Source organism: Mastomys coucha, unplaced genomic scaffold, assembly GCF_008632895.1.
Source record: "Mastomys coucha isolate ucsf_1 unplaced genomic scaffold, UCSF_Mcou_1 pScaffold7, whole genome shotgun sequence".
Classification (NCBI taxonomy): Eukaryota; Metazoa; Chordata; class Mammalia; order Rodentia; family Muridae; genus Mastomys; species Mastomys coucha.
This window is the reverse complement of record NW_022196913.1, coordinates 434,065-461,966: the sequence shown is the minus strand read 5'-3', so window position 1 is coordinate 461,966 and position 27,902 is coordinate 434,065. Positions and strand designations below refer to the sequence as shown.

At 43.9% G+C, this 27,902-nt stretch overlaps 1 protein-coding gene across 1 annotated transcript; it reads right to left on the bottom strand.

Moving 5' to 3' along the window:
* Dclre1c (DNA cross-link repair 1C) lies at positions 1 to 27,755 on the bottom strand. Its single transcript, XM_031359522.1, is given in 15 exon segments — positions 1 to 1,304; positions 1,306 to 2,210; positions 2,712 to 2,806; positions 5,106 to 5,194; positions 8,468 to 8,522; positions 9,021 to 9,157; positions 12,158 to 12,259; positions 14,734 to 14,874; positions 15,598 to 15,670; positions 16,408 to 16,509; positions 17,000 to 17,055; positions 19,535 to 19,594; positions 22,832 to 22,916; positions 26,479 to 26,530; positions 27,544 to 27,755. Coding segments are annotated over 15 exon segments (2,085 nt in total). The 5' UTR covers positions 27,653 to 27,755; the 3' UTR covers positions 1 to 1,280.
* Positions 27,756 to 27,902: the final 147 nt, after the last annotated feature.

Sequence of the window (27,902 nt, the reverse complement as noted above, 5' to 3'; positions counted from 1 at the left end):
TTATGAAAATGTTTATAAAGGTTTATTAATCCATATATATCAATACAAAAGCATTGTACTTTAAGGCACTTTAACAATTCATAGAACATGCATGTTAAACATTTAAGTCTTTTCCTTTGCATTCTGTTGTAGTTCCAATGGTATCATTGCATTGGGAACAGATTTATGTTCTGAAATAAGCACTTGCTATGTACATTGCCCAGGCTTGACCTCCAACTCAAGTTCCCCCAGTTTCAGCTTCTAAAACACAGCCTTGCCTAGCGTGCTGGTAGCTTTTAAGATTTTTGTTTTATGTATGAGTCTTTTGCCTGTCTGTCTGTATGTGCACCACATGGTTCCCCTGGAATGGAGTTACAGACAGTTGTGAGCCACCATATGGATGTAGGAACCAAACCTGGGTCCCCACAAAACCAACAAGTGCTCTAAACTGCTAAGCCATCCATCTTTCCAGCCTTGCCTGTCCCTAGGTCTTAATGTGATACAGGTTAATAAGGGCCTGGTTTACCCCCTGCTATCAGTTTACTATAATAGATCCCACCTTTATTCTAGACTGCTTGTAGTGATTCAAGATACAGACTATGTGGTCCTTGTATACTTGAAGAGATGTATTCTGCTATGAAGTAAAATCCTCGTCTACCAGATCCAGTTGCTGGTGGTCAGTTCTTGTCTTACAGATTTGCTGTGTACACTGGTTCTCTAAGAAAAGCATGTTAAATGTTTTGTATCGGTATTGTTTGGTCTCTTGTGGAGAGCAGTACTGGGGACTGAACCTAGGGCTTCATACATTCTAGGCAAGAGCATTAACATTACATCTTGGTGAGTTAGACGATGGTGTCTGCTCCTACTGTATCATTCTGGCTTTCTAACTTATTTACATGGTCTGTCCTTCACCTTCAACTTACATCACTTCAGTTGTGTTTTCTATAAACAGCACATAGTTGGGCTGTATTTTTCTTGGACTCTTGTCTTTTTATAAATCTTTTTATATCATTTGCATTTAATGTGATTATATGTTTAGATTTAGTTCTACCATCTCATGCAGTGCTGGTTTTGAGCCTGTTTCTCTTTTAGATCATTTGAGCAGTCTTTTAATATTTCATGTCGATCTTTTATTATACAGATGTATCACTTCATGTAGGTTTTTTGTGGTTGATCTAACAAGTGTGTCTACCATCCAGGCCACACCCATCCACAGCTGTGAATGTTGCCCAGTACTTTTATGTATATCATTTTATTGCAACATCAAGACTAGATATCCTTGCTATTTATTTCTTAAATATCTAAAAGTGAACATTTTCCTTTTTCGACAACTATACTTTCACCTGTTGCCAATTTCCCATATAAGTACTGCAAATGCTCTGGCTTAGGAAGCTCTGCTTCTGGAGTTGAGGGGATTTCAAAATCGGAGGAGCTCTGTGAGTCGGCATGTGTGCTGGTTAGCAATGTTTTCTCAGGTGGAGATTCCTTGCCACTCACAGTGTCTAGTTCTACAATGCAAGAGACTCCATTTACTTCAGCTCTGCTTTTCAAATCACAGTGAGTCTCCTGTGGACAGAGCGCATCCTGTTCTGTCTGAGGGGCAGAAGTACTCTCTTTGATTTTTGGTTTGTAGGCACCCTTGTTCAAAGAGGTACTATCCCCACCACTTTTCTCTTGGGAAGATAACAAAACAGTATCACACTGGCTGTCCCAGCCTTGACTTCCTTGATCTGTTATATGGGTTGACTGAGATGAATTCTGAGAAGAGATATGGGTAGATTCTCCATCAGAGTCACTGCAGAGCTTTGGTGAGTCGCTGCAGAGCTTTGGTGACTGAGATCCCCCTGTCTCTATGGAAGAAGGTAAGTTTTCCAAACATTCATCTGTGATTGCATCTTTTCTTTTGAAGAATACTTCCCACTGTGGTATGTCTGCATCTGTGTTGGCATTTTGCTGGGGGAATGTTGCAGGGCCCACACCTCCCTGCAGTGAGGGTGGGGTTTCTAGCTCTTCTGCACTGTCACTGTTGGATTCTTCACAGTCTATAAAGTTAGCCAAAGAAGGACTCCGAATATTCTCTGCTTGGCAGCACCCTGGGCTCTGTCCCAGTTCAGGCTGGTCTAGTGGCAGTGCCTTCATTGAAAACACCTCAGGGTGAAGAGTTAGCTGGTACGAAATTTTGTGCCTTAAGGGTGTTGGTAGAGGGTCATCGAAGAGATCGTCGTCTTCCTCTGAAACAGACAACAGGCGTGCACAGAACAAGGAAAGGGGAAGGAGCTTTACCTAGGATTTTGACCTTGGAATTGTATAAAGCACAGGTGCCAGTCTTCAAAGAGGCTGCTATCTGTTGAGAATATAAGCCAGAACTATTCAAACTTGAGTAATCACTAGATTTCACAGAGTGACATATTTAAAAAGGATTTTGTTTCTAATTATGTGTGTGTGTATGTATGTATGTATATCTGTGTATGAGCTTGTGGTGCTATATCCCTGGAGATGAGGTTTATCTGTATTCTCAGCTACAAGCGAAAGAGCATTATAGGAAAGCAGGACTGGACAGTAGAGCTGCTGGTGTATCTTCACTGCTCTTGCTGATCAGAACCAAAGGCTTGGAGCCAAGACTCTGTATCATCTGCTAATGTAGCAGAAATGCCCCAGGGTGACAACACAGCCTATCTCATAGCCCATACCAGTCACAGGGCATATGTCAGGAAGCCCAGAACCATTCTTACCTGAGTCAACATGGATTGTTCTAGCTCTCTTCAATTTTCCAAGTGGTTTGTACTTTGGTTCAGCACTTTGGGAAGATCGGCATAGAGGCTTTAAACTGACATAAATCAGAACATTTGAAATTTTTACTTTTCTACTTTGGGGGAAGCTGATAAAGCATAAGCATTACTTATAAAGATTACAACAAAGCCATAGGGAGATCATGTGAGCATTTGTGAGAGACAGAGGCACTGCTTACTAAAGATCCTGCAAAATAGTAAAGTGGGCCATGGGAGCGCTTAAAGACAGCACAGTAGATAGTGATCTCGTATGGAGGGAACTACCTTAGCAGATTAAAGGCAAATGATTGTTTGCTCTTACAATTCAGGAAAGAACTCTACCCCAAGCCAGGCTTAAGTACCCAGTGACACCTTTTAGCATCCAGAGAGCAGGAGTGAGTGCTTCTTCCCTATTAATGGCTATTTCCCTCTTGCAAGAATCCCACAAACTTCATCTCCAATTGCAGAGCCACAGGCTGAAGGCTAGGACACAGAAATAAGACCTGAAGGGACTAGCCTCACTCAGGCTACATTCCCTACTTTCCTTCTGCCAGGTTGCCAGAAGGCTTGAGGATCATAGCTGACATAGCAGATGACCACAGCCCTGAAGCTACCATCCTGACATCCAACTCAGCTAGACGTCCTTCCATTTGTCATCCCTATTCCCATGTGTTACTGCTTCTCTCTGCAGCCATTTCATGCATTCCCTTTGGTAACTTTCTACCCACCCACTCACCTGCCTAAAACAGATTGCCCAGTAGAAATGCAAGATAGGAGAATATACATTTTAATGAGCACTCTAAGTGGTTCTACATTCCCATTTAGACAAGACAATCTTAAATCTCAGCTAGAAGATCAAGTTCTTAACTCTTGGCCTTGCCAGCCAGCATGATGCTTACTTTGGACTACCATGCTGTTTTGGCTTCTAACTCTCAAGTCTTCTAAAGCTGCTGTGAGCATTCACAAGTACCTCATTACCAAGAACATCACAGTCCCTGCACTAGGTCACTCTTAAAAAAAAAGATTTTGTGCCGGACGGTGGGAGGCAGAGGCAGGCGGATTTCTGAGTTCAAGGCCAGCTTGGTCTACAAGAGTGAGTTCCAGGACAGCCAGGGCTACACAAAAAAGAGATTTTGTTTTTATTTCTATATTAATGTGTCCCCCACATGTTTGAGGGTGAGTAGTTCCATGGAGGGCAGAACAGGGCATTGGGTCCTCTGTTCAGAATAAACTTGTCTTTTTTACTTATGGAGTAGCATTTTGGATTCTTCACTGCACCTATTTCATTTGAAAGGACAACATAAACCCGATTTGTCTCCATTTAAGAACCAGGCCTGATTTTGGGAAAAAGGCTCCAGGGACAGACCATAAATTCCAGAACAAGACCATAAAACCCCCTCCCAAAGAACAGCCTGGGGATAACCACAGAAATGGGGAAGTTCCTTATCTCAGGATGGGACATCTGCGCTAGGCAGCCCTATTTCATCATATAGTTAAATGTTCATGACATTGGAATACAGACCACTGACCACCTGTGCTCCCCTCCCCCCCTCCAGTACCTACCAATGAAATTTTAAATTACCTAATCCTTCTAGGGAGGTTCCCCAGTTTCCTGTAAGAAGGCCTGCATGGAGTCATCATTTTAAAGAATGGTTGACCCCCACATGCTGAATGTTTCTGCAGAATAAACACCTTTGTTTTTGTATACTATCTGGGTCTGGATCTTCCTTCCTCGATTTTCAGACCCTTACACATTCATCTCCTAGACCTCTCTCCAGAGACTAGAGCCTGTTTTTCATCTGTCTAAGCATGGTGATACAGTCTTCCTCAGTCTCAGGGACTTCATGGCCCTGGCACATGCATGCACACACACACACACACGTAACATATAAAAGTCACAAAGTGGTACTAATAAAAGACTATTGTGCTGCCTGCTCTCCCATTCCACAGATAACTTGACTGAACCTATAGGCTCTCTGCCAGGTGCTTCTCATAGTTATCTATGAGAGCAACAATTAGGCACGAATGAATATTCCTAATATTCACTGACTTTTTTTTTTCGATTCATCTGATTCACTGACTATTTGCTGATTTGCTGGTTAGATATGACTGGTTCTGAAGTGATCTGGCCAAATTCACATTGCAAGTAATTGCTGGACAGGATTTCAGCTAGGACAAACTGACACTACCCACACATTGTACCCACTAAAAATGATAGGAAGAAATGGAAATAAAGGGAAACTCGAAGAAGTGTTACCACAGAGATGGGCTCTAGGATCACAAGTTTTCAGACAGCACTCCCATGCCTCCTAGCCAGCACCACCAGCAACATGAGCCCCCAACCCAGAAACTACTCACACTTCCATGACCTTATCCACAGTGAGGCCGACTGGAATGACATTTGGATACACATTCACTGGGCAGATGTAGCTCAAAAAATCTTTAATCTAGAAGGAATATAGAACACACCAGTTACATGTATGATAAGAAATGAGGTGTTAGTCTATTCAAAGATTCCCAACATACAGAAGCAGTCTAGACACCTATCTCTGGGTAAATGAATGGTGAAACATCCTGAAGAAACAATGGCATTTTCTCTGGCTATAAGGAAAGCATTTTGTCTCATGTAGATCCTATATAGATACACACATGCATGTACAGATATGTGACAGGCACATACCTGTACAGACATGACATGAAAGCAAATGAGGAACTATGTGGGGGAAGGGAAGAAAGAATGAGAGGATCAAACAGGAAATCAGATGAGATAGTCTAGTTTGTTTTCCCACTATGGGAACTAGATCTAACAATATATAATGAAAACCCATGGGGACTGTTTTGAGAGAACAAGGGGCCCAGTGAGGGGGAGGAGAGGGTAATGGTGGAAATATGAGTAAGTATGAAGATGTATTTGTATGAGCATATCTATTGTATGTGGCCTAGACCACCTCCCCTGGAGCCTCCCAGCACTGGGCTGTGGTGGGGGCTGGGAACTTGCACATTTGAACTGTGTTCAGGTTCCAGCTCCACAGAAAGACCTTGAGTTCCAGATAAATGGGATCTAAAAATGTTGTCTTTTTACAACATGACATCCATTCTTTTGTCCAAGGCCAATTGCCTACATCTGCAAAGCTGCTTCCACATGAGTTAGAATACAGCTGACTAGCTGTGGGGCAGTAGACCCTGCTCCAAGACAGGAAGGTGGTCACAAGTACATTTAAGCACCTACCATTCTCAAGTATGAGAACTGCCAGGGTTCCTGAATCCATCCGCTCAACCTTACCAGGTTTTCTGTCTGATGGCATGGTCCACTTATTCCACAACTCCTTTTTTGTGATCATAATACACACAAGAAGACAAGGTCTAACCACACCTCTTTCCATATACCAATAATCACTACCAAGGCAACTGCTTCTTGGAGATTACTTGATTTGCTCTAATGTCTATTCTTCCAGAAGTCAAATGGCACACAGCGGGGACACTAAACTCTTCTGCCCCTTAGATCTTAGATTGGAGTCACTGAGGTAAGCAATGAAGTTGATACAAGAGCACTTTACATCCGGAGCCCAGAGAGAGTAAGGGTGGGTCTTGTAGTGAAGATTATAGCCCAAGACCTGCAGGTCTCTCCTAGCAGGCAACAAAGAGCAGCCTGCCTGTGCACGTCACTAGTGCCAGAGAGAGGGCCTCTTACCTCTCTGAACACAGGGTGCTAAGGGGAAAGCTGTTCTCACACAGGTAGATGTGGAATAAGGAGCACATAAGAGATGAAACAGGAAGAGCTTCCCAAAAAAGGCTGCTAACAGGCAGCTTGTATGTACTCTGACTAAGACAACTGGTCGGAAGGGTTCCAGGCTCAAGAGCATGTGTGTGCATGCACACGTGCATGTGTGTGTTTGTGTGTGTGTGTGCACATGTGTATCAGCTCAGGCAAAGCTCACTTAGTAGATCTTGGTGAACTGTAATCTCAGTCAGGTCTAAGGTTCAGATTCTTCATTTATATACAAACACTTGTAAAATGCTGGCTCCAGGACCTGGTACCCAAGAAGCATCCACTGTCACTATGCAGAACAAAGCTGATAATGACAATGCAAAGACTCCCATCCCTCTGGAGAGGGGGTGACTGGGACACTAAGGAATCAGTGTCTAACTCCAATTCAAAGGATCAAGTGAACCCCAGGGATCTCCAGTGACTATGCAAACATTCTAACTGCAGAATATCTATCCTTTAGGCACTTTTCACAATCCTTAATTATACCTCTAGGGAGCTGTGTCAACAAAAACAATTACCTGCCCCCACCCACCACCTGCTGAACTTAGAGAAACCTGTGACTAGGAAGGCCAAGCCTCTGTTAGAATGACTCAGTATTCCTCAGAGATGACGTGGCCACAGGGAGACAAGAGACAGTCAAAAGAGAAACACCCTCTTTCCATCATTCAAGGTGACCTACCACCAAATACTTGCTTGAACAGCGTACATAAATACCCTCAAACCTTGTCGCAGTGACTTCTACAAGACACCATGCACAATGAATGTGTGAGCACTGAATCATTGTCCCCAGGGGCAAGATGGGGAGGATGCCCAGGCAGTGCTAGTGCATGCCTTTAATCCCAGCACTTGGAAGGCAGAGGCAGGCAGATTTCTAAATTCAAGGTCAGCCAGGTGTACAGAGTGAGTTCCAGTATAGCCAGGGCTATACAGAGAAAGAAACCCTGTCTCGAAAACAAACAACAAACAAACACAAAACAAAAAAAGATGGGGAGGATGAAGTTACAGGGCATCTCTGGCAACAGATGCACAGACCTGTCTTTTCAAAATTACTGTTTAAATTAGTATCAAACTATTTTATATCATTATGGCATTTTCAAAAGGTTGTGTTTTACTGATTCTGCTACCATCCTATTTTGCCTGTGTACAAATACTTCACCTTTTGCTGATTATTTGACCCAGCGCTTACACCCTAACTCAAGTCTGAACAAACCTTACCTGGCATATGTATTTCCCCTGTGAGACACATCATAGTCTTCCTGTGCTCAGGAACTAGACAGGAATGTTAGCAGTGTGACTACATGCCATTTTAAGTTTTAAGTAGTGAACTAACTCTCTCTCTCTGTGTCTCTGTCTCTCTCTGTCTCTCACTCCTACACACACACACACACACACACACACACGCACACACACACACACACACAATCACTCACAGACCACAGAAAGAATAGCTGTTTATAATATAAATTAAAACAAGGACACAGAGTATCATCCCGTTTGTAGGAGCAGACAATGTGCACGTCGAGGGATTCAACCTTGCATCTTCTTCCCACTGCACAGGACTCCTGTAGCCCAACAAGAAGTGATGCTGGGCTCTGGGTAAACTAGTGAGCAGGCAAACACAAAACTGTGGACTGCACAGTAAAAGCCATCTTTAGAACCCAGTGAAAGGAGGGTTGGGGAGATAGTTCAGTCAGGAAAGTGCTTGCCTTGCATGGCTGAGGATCTGAGTTTGAACCTTGTAAAAATGCTGGGCACAGTGGTACACATTTATAATCCCAGACAGCCTAGCATAACTGGTGAGCTCTGAGCCAATGAGAGAAGCTGTTGCAGAGCAGTGGGATGGCCTTCCTGAGGATGACACCTGAGGCTGTCATCTGGCCTCCACTCACACTCACCCCACATACATGCACATACACCTAGCCCTGAGTTAGGGGCTGACAGGAACTCTTACCTCACTGTAAGAGGAGTGAAAAGAGAAGCAAGCTCTGTATGAGCTCTCTCCAGTCCTGAGGGGAAAGCAGAACACAAAAGGACACTGAGCAAAACTAAATGGGGTCCAGGCTTGAACTTCTGAGTAGGCGGCTCCAGGAAGCACGGCGGCTTCAGGAACTGCTGCTTGGACAGTTCTTCAGATATGGAAACCTGCTACAGACATTCTAAAGAGCCCAAATCAAGGAGGCCTTGCTGAGATATTAAGGCCATTGTGGGGCACCGGTACTGTACCAGGTGCTTCATTTTCTCTGATACCAGTCTGTGCTACAGAGCAAAGCCCTCAGATGCCTTTAGAGTCCAGCCACCGTGTCTCACAGAGAAAGCCCCCAGCTATACCAGCTAATGTATTGCTATAGTTTGGAAGAAACACCCCTCCACTTTAAGTCATGTTTAAGTGAAAAGCTTATTTGCTGCAATTATAGCACATGCTCTCCTTGGGTTTATGCTGATCTGTGTGTAAACCACATTCAATTCAACACTTCACCTCAAGAAGACCAGGGCGCTGCGCTTACCTCACGATCACGTTGGTTTTCCTGGTCCTCTCTCCAAACCACATGGTAGATGGCTTGATGCTGATTGTGTGGAGTACAGTTTGGTTTTTGGAAGTCATTCCACAGGGTAGTTTATTCCACTGAAAATACTCTTCTGCCTGAAAGCAAAACAAAGAAACCCCCAAAGTGCATTTGTTTTAAAATGTAGTTACATATTTTTAACAAGGCTGCTGTAGACTGAATCTCAAAAGCAATTGCAGATGAGGTTTTGGAAATGAAAAAAATAAAGACACAAGAAAAGAAGCAGGTCATTTACCTAGGAGCTTGCCTATAAAATGCCTGCCAGACCCGAATGCTTCACCACACTCCATAAGAGGAAAGACAAGCCCAACTCTGGAGAATACGTTTGTAGCAAGAGAATCCTCAGGTTCCTGGAGGAGGCGCACGGCTGGAAGATGGTGAGTTTGAGCCCAGCCTAGACTGCCCCAACCTGACCCTGTCTAGAGTGAAGACCCTCAAAAAAGAAAATCAAAAGCAAGCTACTTTTTGGGCTGGGTAAGATGGCATATGACGGGATGAAAAAATAAGTAAATAAAAAGGAAAGTAAACAAGACTGGTCCCAGGTATGCTGGGGGAGAAGGCTTATTGTAGATATGTGGGAGAGCAAAGCCAGAGGCAGAGACATCTTGGAGAGTCCAGGACATGATCAGACTAAGCGGGGCCCTATTGGGGAGAGGGAAAGGGAATCGAGTGGGGAGGGAGCAGGAGAACCAGGTATAGCAGCCAGGAGGTCCAAAGGTACAAGAAGAGCAGGTAAGCCAGGCAGTGGTGGCGCATGTCTTTAATCCCAGCACTTGGGAGGCAGAGACAGGCGGATTTCTGAGTGTGAGGCCAGCCTGGTCTACAGAGTGAGCTCCAGAGCAGGTAACCAAAATGGATCATACAGCAAGGACGAGCAGCCCATGCCTCTGGGCTGGAGAGTTGAGGGTAGGGGTGGGGTCTGCCAGCCAGGAGGGTCCTGTAACAGGGAGGGGCTGAGCAATGTTAGGAGAACCTGGCTGCCAAGTCCAATCTGATGTTAAAGAGGCATCTCAGTCAGTTGTCCTGGGTTTGAAACCCAACAGTGACTTGAGAAACAAAGGCAGGAGGATGGAAAGTTTGAGCCTATGCTCCAGACCTCTCAGTTTATATTTATTTCACCTACATTCTTTTAGCCATCCAAGACTCTACTGGATGTGTAGCTACATACGATTAAATACATGCATGCATGTTCGAATATGTAGTCTATCAATCACTAGGAGTAGTTTCTAATGTGCAGTTGTATTATTGGGGAAAAAAAGATCTTTTACTTATACTTATGTGTGTGTGTGTGTGTGTACCTATGTATACATATGTGTGTAGGTGCCCAAGGGAGCCAGAAGAGGACATTAAATCCCTGGAGTTGGATTTATTGGCAGTTGTAAGCTGGGAGCAACAGGAGCTCTTAACCACTGAGCCATCTGGCCCTTCTGAGGTACAGCTCTCTTACGAAGGCTTCTGTCAGGACATCCCATGCTGTTGATGTCCTGTCCTCAAGGGTCTGGGTGGATAGAGCTATGCTGCCATCTCAAGAGAGAGCTACATGTGTAAGCTCCTGTCGCCGAGGGGACTATGCTGAGGCAGTTTATATTTCCGGGGGAAATTGTGACCAGATTCATACTGTATTTGAAGGTGACTAGGTAAAAAGTCTTTTAATTAAACGACAAGGATTCTAGCTGGGAAGAGGCTGTGAATCAGAGGGAGTAGGAGGGGCAGAAGACACTGGGAGTAAATGCGATTAGAAATACATTGTACACATACATGAAAATGTAGGGGAAAGGCATTATCAAAAGGGGAAAAAATATCAAAGGCAAATTCAAAATGGCAGTCTGGCATTCAGTAACTCTAGAGGCTATGGTAGAATTACAAAGAAATTACAAAGAAATGCTTGGGAACTGCACCAATAAGATATTGCCTTTGAAGTTGAAAGGAGGCTATTTCTAGACATGTATTTTAAGCAAAAAGGAGAAAAATATAGTTCACAAGCATGCACATTTTTTGAGTCTCAGCAACAAATAGTAACCCACTATGAATACATTTGCTTAAAGATAAGCTGGACATAGCATAAAGTGGCCTCCTTGGTAGTACACCCTGTCTATAGGCCAGCCCAGCTCTCAGACCTCATCAGAGAACTTTCTCTGTGCAGTAGACAATGCTTAACAGAAGAACTCATGACTGGTCAGAGTGTGGAGACAAGAGGGAGCAGTGTTTAGCCACACAAGAGACGTCTATATCGCATCTCCACCCCTGAAGCTCAGGATCACTGTGGAAGTGGCACAGTGGGGCTGTGAGAGCCAGAGGCCTGGGGACAGGGGGCAAACAGTGTTGTGTAGACATGACTAAAGTGCTGCACACGTGAACTCACTGCCACTGTGGTTCTCAGCACAGGATCAAGCCAGTCAACATTTTACAAGTTCACAAGTCCCAACTCCTGAGTCGCTATAAAAAGTCAATGGCTTCGGGGAGAGAGAGAGTCGGTTTTCTTTAAGAGTAAGGCTCCTGGCCGGTCCTGGCCAGTTAACTGTGCTCCAACAGGTGGCCCCACACCCAGGAATATATGGAGAGCACAAACTTAAACTCTATGGGTTATTAAAACCAACAAATGAAAATAGCAGGGTACATGACGGTGGGTGAATAGGGAGATGGGGGTGGGTCTGTGAGGATCTGGGGGAAGAGGAGAGGGTAAATATGACCAAAATACATTGGGTAACATTCTCAAAGAATTAATAATTTTCTTAAATTATAAGCTAGCACAATTACTAACTTCATTATAAGTAAATTTTCATTCTCATGCAGAAGTATCAATTTTATGTAAAAAATGTAAGAACCTGTGCCTGCCACTCATCCTGAAGAGCATGATCATGGAATACACATACGCAGAGCTGCATGACCTCATCCTGAAGAGCATGATCATGGAATACACATATGCAGAGCTGCATGACCTCATCCTGAAGAGCATGATCATGGAATACACATACGCAGAGCTGCATGACCTCCAACTAACAGTCTAGATCACAAAAAGGCTCCAAAGAGAATTGGCTGCCCTCCTGATGCCAATCTCTCAGGTGTTCCCCCAGTACCTTTGGATGGCGACAGGCATGGATCTGGGTGTTTCTGTCCGTTGTGAGATGGTGCAGGATATCAGGCATGTTTTTAAACATGTCCAGCTTGTCCACATGAACCTGTGCATAACAGCAGGGGAAATCACATTGTTTGAAATGCATTCCTAAGTATAAATAGTTCTGAGGTTAGTCAGGGGAACTGTCCAGAGTGAATAAATCTTCAATTTTTACTTGCAGTCAGTCTAGCTCTGGACTATTTCAGTACGTGGCAGTATCCTGCCAGGATGTCACTAGGAAGAGGGATGGGGAGGGGGAGATGGAGCAGCCAGAAAAGTCTGCCTTGGAAGCATAGGAATTAAGTTTGAACCCCAGCTGATTGTGTTAATATTGTCCTTCAAGAATCACTTGGTTCATACTGATTATGCATCTATTGGATGTCAAACTCAGTTCTAAACCCTAGTAGTATATATAGCAGAGAAGAAGACAGAAGCAATCAAGAACTGTGTACAGCAATTGAGTGAGACAGCTCAATGGGTAGAGAAAGGTGTGGTAAGCCTGGTGATGTGAAGCCAATGCCTAGAACCCACATATGGAAGGAGACAACTAACTCTATTAAGACATTGTCCTCTGACCTCTGCAAGCACTCTGTTGTGCATGTCACCCCCAACAAAGTACAGCCCACTGTAATGACACGTTATATGCCACAGGGGACAGCAGGACCTGGATTGTCCTGTCTCATAAAACTTAACTGGGCAGAAGAGAGAAAGATGGAGAAAAAACAAAAATCCCTCAAACCTGGCTGCCCTTAAGAAGTTTATGGCTAATAATAATTTAAAGTATTAAATCCAATTATGTCAGCTTTACTAAAAGCTTGCCTTCTGGTTCTTTCAAAGTAGATGGTATTAGCTTAAACTAATACTAGGATCATGAAACAAAATTAAAATAGTAGCATTCTATGTTAGCGTGAGCCCAACAAACACACTGAAATCATGCCTGGTTGCTGTGCTGGCCAATGCCGAGGCAGGGTGCAGAAAGAACTCAACACAGCCACTCATCTACTGCATGGGCGCTCAGCTTACAACTGACTGACTTATGACCACTAAGAAGGGGAGGAAGGAGTGGGCGAGGAGGACACGGAGCAGCCACTAAAGTCTGCCTTGCAAGTATAAGGAATTAAGTTTGATCCCCATAATCCATGCCCCCACCCCCAGAAAAAATCTGGTTATAGTGGCCTGTGCTTGTGATCCCAAGAACGGGGTGAGAGGTGGATCCCTGGTCCTCAATTGCCAACCAGGCAACCTGATGAATTCCAGGTCAACAAGAAACTCTGTCTTAGGGAGCTGGTGAGATGGCTCAGCGGGTAAAAGCACTGATTGCTCTTCGGAAGGTCATGAATTCAAATCCCACCAACTACATGGTGGCTCACGACCACTCTTAATGAGATCTGATGCCCTCTTCTGGTGCATCTGAAGACAGCTACATTTATTATTATTTATAATAAATAAATCTTAAAAAAAGAAAAAACTCTGTCTTAAAAAAAATTAACTTTTGGCCTCTAACACATACAGTCACACGGACAATATACACACACACAGCACAGATACAAACATACAGAGAAAACTTAAAATTTAAGTCAGGTATGGTGATGGGACTACAACCCCAGCACTTGGAGGGCTCTGAGGCAGGAGGATCGTGGGTTTGAGGTCAGTGTGGCTACAGCATAAGTTTTCAGACCAGCCTGGGCTATGCTCCCACTCCCCTCAGAAAAAGATGAAATAAAGAAGTAATGGTGACCGTGACTTCCCAGATTCTCTATGGAAAACAGGAAGGAGACAGTGTGAACTGCACAAGAGGATCCTCATGGAAATGTCTGGAAAGGTAGCAGCGGATTGTCCCTGAGCTACTGCAGTTGTAAGCATCACTGTTTTCTCTTTATGAAGGTCTGATCTAGAACTGTCCCCATCTCTGGCAAAGGGACTCAAGGACTCTGGGATCACCATCAAATGCCTCTCCCTGAAGCCCTCCTCTGCCCTTGGCTTCTTCCCCTGGGGTTCAGAGAGGTAGCTTTCACTCTTTCGACACCCCTAAAGTTACACCACAAGTTTAGGGGAGGCAAATAGTTGCCACCTAGATTAACAAGGCAAGATGTGAAAAAAGAATTTAAAAGACAGGTAATTCAGATGTGTGTGTGTGTGTGTGTGTGTGTGTGTGTGTGTGTGTGTGTGTGTGTGTGAATGTTATCACTACTGTGATTTTAATTTTAAAGGATAATACTGCTAATACCTTAACTGTATGCAATACACCCAGATATTACTTGGTTCAAATTTACCTTTAATACTGGCCACAACCATTATATTTATTTCATAACCCACACTTTGGAAAAAAAAAATACTTTGTCTCTGGGGCCCTGAAGACTCTCCTGCCCTTTGTGGGCTAGGATATCCTTTTGTGAGGAGACAAAGATGAGGAGAGTTCTGAGGGACTAGCCTCTGCTGCAGCTGTGTCTTAGCAAGCTGCTCCCACCTATCCCTGGTTTCAGTGATTTGTGGGAGGGGAGAGGAAGGGACAGGAAGGGTCTGGAAAAGAACTGGTACCTGGATTCCCAGCTCCTCACTCAGGTTGGTGAATAAATACTCATAGCCATAAGCTGCTTTACAGTTCAGCCACACGACGTGGTGCGGACTCCTGGAGACCCAGCTCCGAGCCAGCTCCAAAATGCCCCTCACACAGTCCTCCTACACACCAACAAAACGTGACACTATGAAGAAACTCACATAACCTTTCTCCTCTGTGACATTCAGAAGTAATCACACCCAAGGAGACAACCACACCCTCCCAATAAGACAGCGGCCACACCCCAGCTCACCACTCCAGGCAGATCGTCACCCCAGGAATACTCATAACCCCAGGCAGACCGTCATCCCAGGGGTGTTCATAACACCAGGCAGACCGTCACCCCAGGGATACTCATAACCCCAGGCAGACTGTCACCCCAGGATACTCATAACCCCAGGCAGACCGTCACCCCAGGTATACTCATAACCCCAGGCAGACCATCACCCCAGGGATACTCATAACCCCAGGCAGACCGTCACCCCAGGATAATCATAACCCCAGGCAGACCGTCACCCCAGGTATACTCATAACCCCAGGCAGACCGTCACCCCAGGATAATCATAACCCCAGGCAGACCGTCACCCCAGGGATACTCATAACCCCAGGCAGACCGTCACCCCAGGGATACTCATAACCCCAGGCAGACCGTCACCCCAGGGATACTCATAACCCCAGGCAGACCGTCACCTCAGGGCTGTTCATAACCCCAGGCAGACTGTCACCCCAGGGATACTCATAACCCCAGGCAGACCGTCACCCCAGGGATACTCATAACCCCAGGCAGACTGTCACCCCAGGGATACTCATAACCCCAGGCAGACCGTCACCCCAGGGAAACATACCCGACTTGGGATTTGATAAAACCTTGGGTCACAGAAAGTGGTGTCTAAATACACACTTTGGATATCTTTTACTCTGAAAAGAAAAAAAAATTGTGTTAGCCATTTCATGGAACATAATTATGTATAAAATGATGTGGACCCTCAGTTATTTTCAAGGGTGTTCCAATCCATTTGCAAACATTTTGTTCATCAACTTTACTGAAAAACAATTTCCATACAATAAAATACAATACAATAAAAAGATTTTTGGACCAGAGAAATATTGGTAGGTAAAAGCAACTTTCACCTTTCACCATGCCTGATAGTCTCGGGACCAGTTGGTCAAAGAACTGACTCCTACAAATTATCCTCACCTATACACACACCCACACTCACAAACACATACACGCACACACTCGCATGCGCACATGCACAAATAAAATTTAAAAATATTGACTTTTGCATGCCTGATCCAGTGACTTATATCTATTTGTGTCACCATCATTCCATTCTGATCAGTGTATAAACATTGAATGACCTCATTTTAAAGAGGGGAATTTGTGCTATTACAATTTTTTTTTAAAGACGGGATCTCACTTTGTAGCTCTGGCTGTCCTGGACTCAGAGACCCGTCTGCCTGCCTCTACCTCTCACGTGCTCTGCACCACCACCTCCAGCTTTACTACAACTTTAACAATCAAACTGATATCTAATCCAACAAAGGCTTGGAATGATGGGGACAGTATGCTCACGCATATAAACGTGCACCCACATCTGCACACATTTGTTCGACTCAAGGTACACAGCCATGAATTATAGAAGGTGCTATACCTGCCCCCAGAGTGTAGAAGCTCCATTCTGGAAGCTTCTCCTTTTGCCAGTCTGAAGTCTCCTGTGTATAAGACAGTTCCATTACTGCCCTGAAATAAAAACCTGAAAAATAAGCATATCTTAATGACTTCCAAATTACCAAGTCCTAAGAAAGCAAGCAAAGGCTAAAATTGCAGCAAAGGCCTCCTGCCCAACATGTCCCTTACAGTGTGGCACTAAGTCCAAGTCCTTTCCCCATGAGTAGCAAAAGATAAATACAATAAATAGCAGGATGGGCGAGTACTAGGTGTAGCCTGTAATAGTCTAGTACTTTATATATACACTCAGATCATTCCATTCCAGGGAGAAAGAAATGCCCATGATAAGACGGCCCAAAGTCACAGGAGAAATATCAATTAAAGGCCTCCACACTCCATATGTGCTTCATCTCAGTTTCCTGAGCTCAATTTTGAAATAAAGATTAAAGGCACTGCCAGAAAAAGAGTATCTATCTCTGTACACATACTACCTCTAAACCCTAAAAAGATATTTCTACAAATATGATATGTGTATATATAGAGAGAAAGAAACGGAAACAGATGGGCCCCCTTACATAACTGATCCTGGGCAGTGACCAGCTGGTAAGAGAGTCACAACAACCTCTTCCTTCTAAAAAGAAAATAAACAAACAAACAAACAGGAATGGAAGTTATCATTAGGAGCTGGCTAAATTCACAACATATCCCAAGAACACACCTCTTTCTCATTCCCTCGTAGTCCAAACCTCAAGGTAAGTGGAACCTTGTCCACCCCCTTAACAGAGCTAGGACAGGCCCACTTCTATTTCTAGGTACACACTCAGGAAAATGCCCACACAGACATTTTTTTCACAGATGTCCAATGCCTGATTACTCACACCAGCCCCAAAGTAGAAACACTTCAAAATGTCTAGCAGCCATTAAACAGATAAATGGCATGAGCTTTGTCCACACCATGCAATACCATTTGGCCATAAAGATAAATCTATACAAGTATGCCACCCATATACATGGATACCTCTTGAACACAGTCAGAGAAAGAAGTCACATGGTGGAGAATAATTCCATAGATAGGCAAGTCCAAAAAGACAGAAAGGAAATGGTAGTTACCAGGAGCTGGGACAGGAGGGGTGGGAGGTCCAGGGTTTCAGAGTGATGAGAATACTCTAAAATTGACTGTGGTGCTGTAGACATAGCACTGTGAATATACTGAAGCCAACGGGACTTCAAATGGGTGAACTATGTAACAATAAATACTGCAATAGTGCTATTACTGACTAGGAGAATAGACGACGCAGCCTGGTCCTGGGTCACCCTGTACACGGCATTGTTCCTTTAGGACAGGGCCTGCTGGGTACCACTGACTCTCCAGCCTTCCAAGAAGGGGACAGTTCACTGCCCAGTAATAACCCCTCACCCTCCGTTCCCACTACTCATCCTGTAGGCCCTTTCATCAGGGGTCTCCCAGCTGGGGCAGGACACACACTATAAAGCCAGACTCAGGACAAGGTGCGTAACCACTGGCACAAGACTGCTCCCAAGAGCTTGCCTTACCACTCACTGCTGGGCTTGGAGGAAGCATCTGCAGGTGACAAGGCCAATAAAAATATCCCTCCCAAGTCACAAAGAGTCAGGCCTGTTCCCTTGCCCACCTGCCTGCCTGGCTGTCTGCCTACCCTCCGTCCATCCCTCCGGCCTTGTTTCATGTTTCATCCCCACTGCCTATTAAACCTGGCTCTACCAGGATGAAATTCTAAAGAATACTTGTGACCTTCTCTTAAGGAGAAACATCTAAAAGGACACCTCTCTTATGATTATGGTCACACATATAGGTCCCTCAGTGTTCCACTCAGTGAAGCCACAAATGATGCTGATGCTGTAAGAGACTACAGAGAAAATGCTGAGTCAGCTGCCAGAGAACGCCAAGATCCTCTTAGCCTTTGGTGTCATTTCAATGGGGTGTTGCCTTGTTTTGTTTAAGTAGGTCTACAGTCTTGTTTACTATTAAAACAACACATTCAAGAAGTACTAATACTGAATTCAAAGTTGAAAAATAAATTTTATTGATTTGGGCAGAGACTAGTTATTTATTTATTTATTAAAGATTTATTTAATGTCTGAATATCTGCATGTACACCTATATGCCAGAAAAGGGCCCCAGATCTCATAATAGATGGTTGTGAGCCACCGTGTGGTTGCTGGGAAATGAACTTAGGAACTGCTCTGAAAGAGCAGCCAATGAGTGCTCTTAACTGCTGAGTCATCTCTTCAGCCCTAGACTTTATTTTAAAATAAGGAAATTATTTAAGAAGATGATAGCCATTATATTTGAATTTGCTTCAAAAAATATTAGCTAACCACTACTTTAAGTCTCATATATACAAAACTTAATAAATGTTACAGTGGGGACTGAAGAGATGGCTCACAGGTTAAGAAAGCCCTGGCTGTTCTTCCAGAGGTCCTGAGTTCAATTCCCAGCAACCATATGGTGGTGGTTCACCACCATCTATAATTAGATCTGGTGCCCTCTTCTGGCCTGCAGGCATATATAAAGGAAGAAGACTGTATACATAGTAAATAAATAAGTCTTTAAAAAATAAATGTGACTCATTTTTTTGTAGTACTAACAAATAACATTCTCATCATGAGCATGTAAAACTAAAAAAAAATGGCAATAAATTAAAAAATAAATATGCCATGTTTAATCCTTCTGATGTTAGGAATACTTGCAAGACTCTATGACTGAATGTGTCCACCCCCTGAGGCCTGGGAGTTTAATTAAGAGGCTGTTGACGGGTGGTTAGTTCCCCAGTGAACGACTAGTGTTCCTTACTGCTGTTCCCCTTAACTGTCTCACTTCTCCCACTGTGTGAAGACACCAGGAAATGATAGCTAAGAATTCACAGTGAGAAATAGTGAGAGAACCCCAGCTCATATTGAGAAAACCCAGTACTTAGGGATCAAAACACTCGCAAATGTTGTAGTTATTTTTCTAAAATGTACTTCACTCATAAATCATTGCTTATGAATAAACAAGCATTCTAAGTTAAAGAGAAAACTAAACAATCATTTCAGCAAAAGAAAATACAAAATATTTATTATATAGTTACCTCACCCGATGCCTCATCAACTAAAGATATCTGGGTAGGAGTTTCAATTTCAATTGATATCTGAAAAGAGATTAAGTGGAGAAGCACTTCTGATTTCATGTATACATTTTGATTTCATGTATATATTCTGATTTCATGCATATATTCTGATTTTGTGTATACATTCTAATTTCATGTAACCATTTCTGGTTTCATGTAACCATTTCTGATCTCAATATAATTAACAGTTTAAAATGCTATAACAAGACACAAAAACACTTTTATTGCGATAGGGTTGCAGCTCAGTGTTGGAGCACTTAGCATGCACAAGGCCAGAGGTTCCAGGTTCAGCACACACACAAAGAGGGCACATCTACTCAGTACTTATACACACTTAGCACACACATAGTCGGTGCACCTACACACTTAGCACACACTCAGCATACACATCCAGTGAGGTGCATAATTACAATACACATACACATGATATGTTATGTTACACTGGTAACATATCATACGTACAGATAAAAAGCACCTTGTTCATGATGCTCCCGGAAACCACCCAGGCTTGAGGCTGTTTTTGAAGAGATTTTTTGATAACTTTAATTTTCTCTACTTTTTCTATCTGCATGTATGTGTGTGTGGTGACATGTGTGGGCCCTGGTAAGCAGTCTGCCACTGAGCTAAAGCACTAGCTAGAACTCCTGGGTGTATACATGCTCCTGTGTGTATGCCTGTGCACATGGAAGCCAGAGGTTTGTGTCAGGTGGCTTTCTCGATGATTTTTTTCTTCTCTGAGACAGCCTCGCTCACTGAACCTGGAACTGGCCAGTGAGCACCAGGGATCCTCCTATCTCCAATGTCCCCAGTGCTGGAATTACAGGCATTTATGTACTTCCCCAGTCAGGGGCCAATGCAAGTATAATTCACATGCAGGGTCAAAGCAAGCAATCAGTATTGAGGCTGGAGGGAGACTCTGACATGGGTTGGTAGCTCTCCCAGACTCTAGATGTCTGAATTCCAGCTTGTGTCTGGTCTTCCTCACTCCTTGACTGCCCCAGACAGACTAACTTACGGCAACTACAGGCCCAACCCCAGAGGCAAAGCAAGAGCAGCCTAGCTGCTGTGACGGGTATGGACACAGACATCCTTCAGTTGACAGATGGGGTACGGACACCAAACATGCATGATGAAATGCTCCTCCCAGCACAGGATCTTCTGAGTGCAGCACCCAAGCAGAACGAGGGGGGCTGGTCTGGCTTTAGAGACAGTGTTAGCAGCTGTTTTTGTTGAAACATAATGTCCACATACACTTATTGAATACAGAACTACCTTTGGTTTGTGTGTCATGATCAAACCCAGTTATCAGAATTTCACCTCCTTACATAGAGATCCTTCAGACTCTTCTATTATCACAGACTGTTGTAGACTCAGTGTACAGAAAGTTGCTTTGTCTTTTTTTTAAAAGATTGTTCCTATTTAATCAGTCACTGTGCAGTGGAGGGGGCCATGAGCATGTATGGGTCAAAGCTAATCTGCAGTCAGTTTTCTCCTACTATATGGACCCTGGATCAAACACAGGGCACCAGGCTTGCTGGCAAGAGCCTTTCCCCACTGAGCTGGAGCACTGGATCCTGTCTTAATGTTCTGTTGTTTTGGTAGCACTGGGGATCAGACACCTGAGCTCTGAGCTCCACAGCTGGCCTCCATGGTAAAGCGATGGGCTTGGGCTTGCTTTGATCTTGCTTTTTTATTTCAGAGGCAGGCCAGATGTGGGGCAGAGGGGATGGAAGAGGAAGGACTTTAAGCTGTCATCTGTCAGACAACAGCAAGATGCTACTGTTCATGTAGACTTTTAGTAAGTCCTAACTCTAATCCTTCTCCGGTGGAGCAGCAGACCAGACAAACTGCATCAGTCAGTACGTTATGAGTCAGAGGTTATTTTGTTGACGGAATCTATATTCATACCCTCTTGACCTGCGGCATCTTGAAACAGCAAATACCATCCTCCTCAGATCTCACAGAGCTCTGTCTTGTCTGTCTGTTGTGGCCTTAGGTTCTATTCTATATGATGGGAAAACTGCTACTTTGGCACTTTGGACTTCTGTTTGGTATATGTTTTTCCTTCCCTTTATCTTTCCTTTTTCTTTTTAAAATCAATCTTTTTGCTTTTTCTATACCTAGATTAGTATTGGTCTTCCTTTGGGCTTTCCTAAAGTTTTTTTAGCCTCGACTGAGAAGTCTGTTCCTACCTAAAGTAATAAGGATCATAATAGGGCCTTTCCTGCCACGTTTGCATTTCATATGCTGTAGCAGTTTTCTTCAATCTACTTTCTGCAGGAGAAATCTATTTCATTTTTCCACAATAAAAAGTTATTGATTCTAGACCAGACATGGTTGCACACATTTAATCCCAGCACCATTCTACGTCTCCATTCTATGTCTCATTCTTTCTTGCTATGTAGGTCAAGATAACATGAAACTTTTGTTCTTGGGGCTGGGATATAGGTCAGTGGTAGAGCACTTGCCTGCCACACACAAGGCAGAAACACAGAAAAAGAAACATGTGATCTGCTGGCCTCAAACTTCCAAACATGGTGACCACAGGCCTGTAGTACTATGCTTGGCTCCGTTCTACCTTTATTTAATTTTTAGTATTCTGTTACCTTTTCTTTTTTTTTTTTTTAAGATTTAATTTTATTTCTCTCTCTCTCTCTCTCTCTCTCTCTCTCTCTCTCTCTCTCTGTGTGTGTGTGTGTGTGTATGTGTGTGTGTGCGTGCTCATGCATGTAAGAATGCCACCTGTGTGTAGGAGCCTGTTGAGGACTGAGAAAGTCAGATCCCCTGGAATTGGAGTTGCAGGCAGTTGTGAAATGTCTAACATGGGTGCTGGTACCCAGCACAGGTCCTCTGGAAGAGCGTCAAGTGCTCTTGACCACTGAACCATCTCTCAGCCCCTATCCTTTTTATTATAACCTTTAAAATATGTTTCTTCTTGTGAGCCTGTGATTTAAGAAACTATACTCAAGCACATTTTCTTTGCACTTTAGTGCATCTCTGCTAGTCCATCCCTGAAGTAAATCAAGTGTTTAAGACCTAAATCTCACTTGTGAGGAACAAGGATTGAACACCTGCTACCTTCTAAAGTGCTGAGTCCCACCTCAGTCACTACTCTACTTCATGATGAATTCACATGCATGAAGAAAGAGTCTGAACAATCCCAATGACTCTTCCAAAGGTGCCTCTAAAAATGCCCTCCATACACAATGAAGCGGTGCTATTCAACAATCACAACTTTTTGAATTACAGTTGACTTACAATTCGGTTTTCCCAAAATCTGTATTTTGGACTAGTTAACAGCAGCTCCTTAGTGACTGGAGAACAGTACAGAAAGACCTTCAAGCTGAAAGTAAAAACAGAAACAGAGGGGAAAAGGTTGTCTCAGCACAATTCAAAACAAGCCACTTTGCTGAGTCTGCAATGCACTGTGCAGAATGTCATTTTTCTCTAATATATCGAAATCAGTTGACAACAGTCTGACAGTGGCTCCCAACACACCTGCCATGATGTGGAAATAAAATCCCCTCCAAAACCTAGTACAATGTTCAGAGAGAGGTGGGGCTCTGGAGGTATATGAGGCCTCTGACCACATTAATCCTGTGATACAGCCATGAACTGACAGCATTCCTGGAGGTGGAATGAACTTCATTGTCTCTGGTCCCACGTGTCTCTAGCTTTCAGCTTCATGTTTGCAGGAGCCTCCATCTGCCTCGTCCATTGCTATGTTCCCACCTCACCAGGAGCAATGGGACTAGCCAACCACAGGCTAAAAGCAGGAGGCAAAGCAAATCTCCTTTGTTGTGTTTCTCAGGTGCTTTGACACAGTGACAGCAAGCTGGCTACCATGACCACCACTTCACACCATGCTAGTAAGTGTGTAGACTATATGCCAGGGCTGGAAGTGTAGCAAGAAAAGAAAGTAAAAACGAACAATGTTTATGTCTTCAGGTACATCTAGAAAGGATACCACCAAATGCTAATCTACTTCTAGAGAACAGGAAATGGTGCTGTCTTTTACTTTATCTAAATCTACTTATTTATGTATGCTGAAGAGCAAAGCCAGAGCCTTGCATAGTCTGATCATGCACTCTACATCTCCAGTCCCTGTATTCATATCTCTAGTGAATTAATTTCATATTAAATTCTAAAAAAAAAATAATGGTATAGCTTGGAAATCAGGAATATAACCCATGGTAGATTATATTTGCATACCACTATAAACCCCATCTGTATTCTTAGAAAATGGACAGCACAATCCTTCATTAAATTGTGTGATAGTGCATGCCTGCAATCCAGCATTCAGGAGCAGGCAGAAGGCTTACTGCACATTTGAGGCATGTTTGATTGATGTACATAAGTTCAAGAAAACAGCCAGAGCTATATGATAAGACTGACACACCCACACATTTCCCCAGTAACAGGAAGGGAGGGTTTATATCTCCTCATCTTGGACTGGGTAGATCTCTGTAACTTCAGGAATTTGCTGGTTTGTTTGTTTGTTTTGTTTGAAACAGGGTTTCTCTGTATGGCCCTGTCTATCCTGGAACTCCCTCTGTAGACTAGGCTGGTCTCAAACTGCCTATATCTCTGCCTCCTGAATGCTGGAATCAAAGTCATGAGCTGCTACCATCCCGGCTAATTGCAAGACTCTTAAAAGCTGCTCTTAGGGCAATATGCTTGCCTCCTGACTCTTTCTTGGGGTTTTAGCTTGTATGTTTGTTTGTTTATTTCAACACTGACTCACTATGTCATCCTATCTAACCTGGAACTTGCTATGTAGACCAGGCTGGCTCCTAATGCAGAGATATGTATGTACATCTTCCTCAGGAGTCCTTTCACTGAAAGCATGTTCCCCCATGTCTGTCCCAGGATGAAAAGTTTCGAACCCTAAAGTCTCTATTAACAAAACCAGCCAGCCCATGTTGAAGAAACCTTTCAGAGACAGACAAGCTCAAGAAGCCAGGTCTTGTAGGCCTTGCTGCTTTTTATGTGTGTTTTCCCAGGTTACAGAATTACCTTCAGTTAATGTCAGTCTTGCCTGATGCTAGGCAGGCAGAAACCAGAAAGTCCCACTACACACTATCATAATTCCCCAGAGAAACTGGAGGGTTGGTGTCATTTTAAGATACCCGCTTACAAGTAATGTGTCACACAGCAATAGAGAGCTGATATATAGGCTCAGACCAGGTTAAAACCCTGGTCTTGCCACTCACTGGTTCTATGACCCTGGGCAACTAATTTAACCTGCCTGGTTTCTTAGTTTCCTCATCTGTAAATCAGAAGTAATAAGAACACTTATTTAAATGGCTATCAAGAGGTTCTAATGAGGACACCAGCCCCAAGTAGACAACAGTGGAGTTCTAGTAGGATCGTTGTAAACATTAGATGAAACATTAGAATGGAAGTTGGTCTTTCCTGTACTTAGGGCAGGCATCAGGAGGAAGGCTTGTCTGTCTTTTAGAAGTACCTTGGCCTTGAGGAAGTAAGTCACTGTTGAGAACAGTGCTTTTCTTCCTGTGATCTACAGTTATTACTTTAAAGGAAGTCTTCACCCTTTGCTTGACTTTGGTCACAAGATGGTCACTGGCACACCTGGAATGTCTTGCATTATTGGAGACTGCAAACAGTACACGGTAAGGACTGAACCTGCAGGACCGTGATGTGTGCCTTCACAAAACATTTCGATTAGATTAGGGGCTTTCGTTTGAGGAACTCATTTTACCCCCCCTCCCCAAAAAGAGCCTTTTGTGTAATAAGTAATAAATCTGCTTCTGTGAGGCTCAGTCGGTCGAGGCTGGACCTCCCTGCTGCATCAGAGCCCGATGCTTCTGTGAGGCTCAGTCGGTCGAGGCTGGACCTCCCTGCTGCATCAGAGCCTGATGCTTCTGTGAAGCTCAATCCGTCAAGGCTGGATCTCCCTGCTGCATCAGAGCCCGATGCTTCTGTGAGGCTCAGTCCGTCGAGGCTGGACCTCCCTGCTGCATCAGAGCCTGATGCTTCTGTGAGGCTCAGTCCGTCGAGGCTGGACCTCCCTGCTGCATCAGAGCCTGATTACATTCTGGACTGACCCTCTTTGGCTGACACTCAACTCAAAATGCAGTCTGACACTGAACTACGACATTCTCAACCTCCACAATGTCTTGGTCAATAACAGCAGCCCACGCTCACTACTGAGCCACCTCTCCGGCCTAGGAGTTCTGCTAGCAGAACTACCATTTACACACATAAACATATTCTCTTACAAAAATAAAGACAAATGAGTCATTGCTGCAGCCAGCAACACAGATGGATCACATAATACAATGTTAAGAACTAAATGGGGCTGGAGAAATAGCTCAAGTAGTTAAGATGGCTACTCTTCCAGAAGACCAAGGTTCAATTCCTAGCACTCACAGGACAGCTACAAATGTCAGTAACCACAGTTACACACAGGTAAACAAACACACATGTAAAATAAAAATAAATACATAAACCTTTGAGAATATTTAAGATGTCTTAATCTATCCAGTACATGATCCTATTTATTTTTGTTTAAGACAAGTTCTCACTATGTAACTCAGGCTGGCCTTGAACTCACAAACCCACGTGACTCCTCAGTGTTGGGATTACATCACCATATCAAGCCACCTGTTCATATTAAAATTCAAGAATAACCAGTTAGCTCATTGTGACAAAAACTCAAAATAGGAAATTATTCTGGGAGAAAAAAACAGGTAAGATTAGACAGAGGTCTGGAACAAGGTAGAGTTCAATTTCTTATCTGTGTGGAAGCTACATATAATGTTTATATAAGGTCATAATGTTTACATAGGCTACCCTGGTAGGATGTATGTACTGTTCTGTCTAGGTGTTATCTCTCAGTGAAGATGTTTACTTACACACAAATAAATAGCAAAACCAATTACCTGCATTCCAGTCTTCTTTTCAAGGAAGGAGCTCTTAATCCTTTCATGTGATCTACAAGGAAAAGAATTAGAAATCATAAGCATGTTTTGTTTGATTTTTTTAGAGGATTCCTTTGCCCACAATAACTGGGCTGTCTTTGTAAGCTTCCTACTGAGAGAAGCTACATAAGGCTCACCATTATGAGCAAATAGATTCCCACAGGTCTTTGGCTCTTCTGCAGATGAGGAATCTTTCAGAGTAGAGAACAGGAACCACTAAAAAGAGTTAGGCCCTAAGCTGGTGAAAACAATTCAAGTCCCACGTGGGTCAGGGGACAGAGGCAGGAAGATCAAGTGCTAGTATGAGAACCTAGGTGGGCTCATTTGACTACACCTAGGATATATGAAGCTCTGCCCCACAACCTAAAATCAGTAAATAATAAAGAAGAAAAATGGGGGACACTTAGCCAAGCTTATAGAGTGGTTGTGCCCACACACACACACACACACACACACAAAACACTACACTACATGTGAGAAAAAGACTTTTGTGTATGTGAGGGGGGAAGGGAGGGAGAGAGGGAGAGGGAAGGGAAAAGCCAGAGAGAGACAGAGACAGACAAACAGATCGATCTTAGGCTCCTGCCAAATGTCTCAGGGATGTAGAACTTCTGAAACGTGTGTCTGTGTGATAGAGGGGCATTTCGCTCTTACCTAATGTCTCCGGGTGTAGGAGTTCTGAAACGTGTTTTCCTTACTCATGATAAACAAGAAATAGGGAAGTTTGGGCAGGAGCTATTAGGTCTTACCAAACAGATAATCTCCTCTGGGAGAACAACCAGCACTTCTAACAGCTGTGCCTCACCACAGCGTCCAGGGTCAGGCTGCAACTGGAGCTGGGGTTACAGAGGTGGTACAGACCTGGAGCTCAATAAAGCCAGGGGCTAAGCTCCAACTGAGACTGGGAGTGCATCCAAGTGCCTCGCGGAGTCCCAGTCTGTTTTCCCCTCACCAGGCACCAACCTCTGCCATACCCTCTTCAGACCCTAGCGCTCCTGAAATGGGTGGCGAGAGGGACTCACTCACCCTTGTGGCAGTGCGAAAGGAAGTAGGCACGGGCTTTCAGGTTCTCCCTGTCGAAGCGGTCAATGGAGATGGTTGGATACTCCGCCATCTGTCCCTGGAAGGAGCTCATAGTGCCCGGGAACACTAGACCCGAAGCCCACCTCGGAAACAGAAGCACACACTGACCCTGGGAGCCACTTCCGGGAACCTGCGCACCGCCTCCCCATAGGCCGGCCAAACTCAGCCACATCCAATCAAAGGAACCTTGATGTAGGGGGCGGAGCCAAGGAGCATCCAATCCTGATCCAGCCTCTTAAGTCCCTTGGTTTAAATAACTGCACCAGCTGAGGCCGGAGAACCAGCTGTGTGCGTTTGTGGGT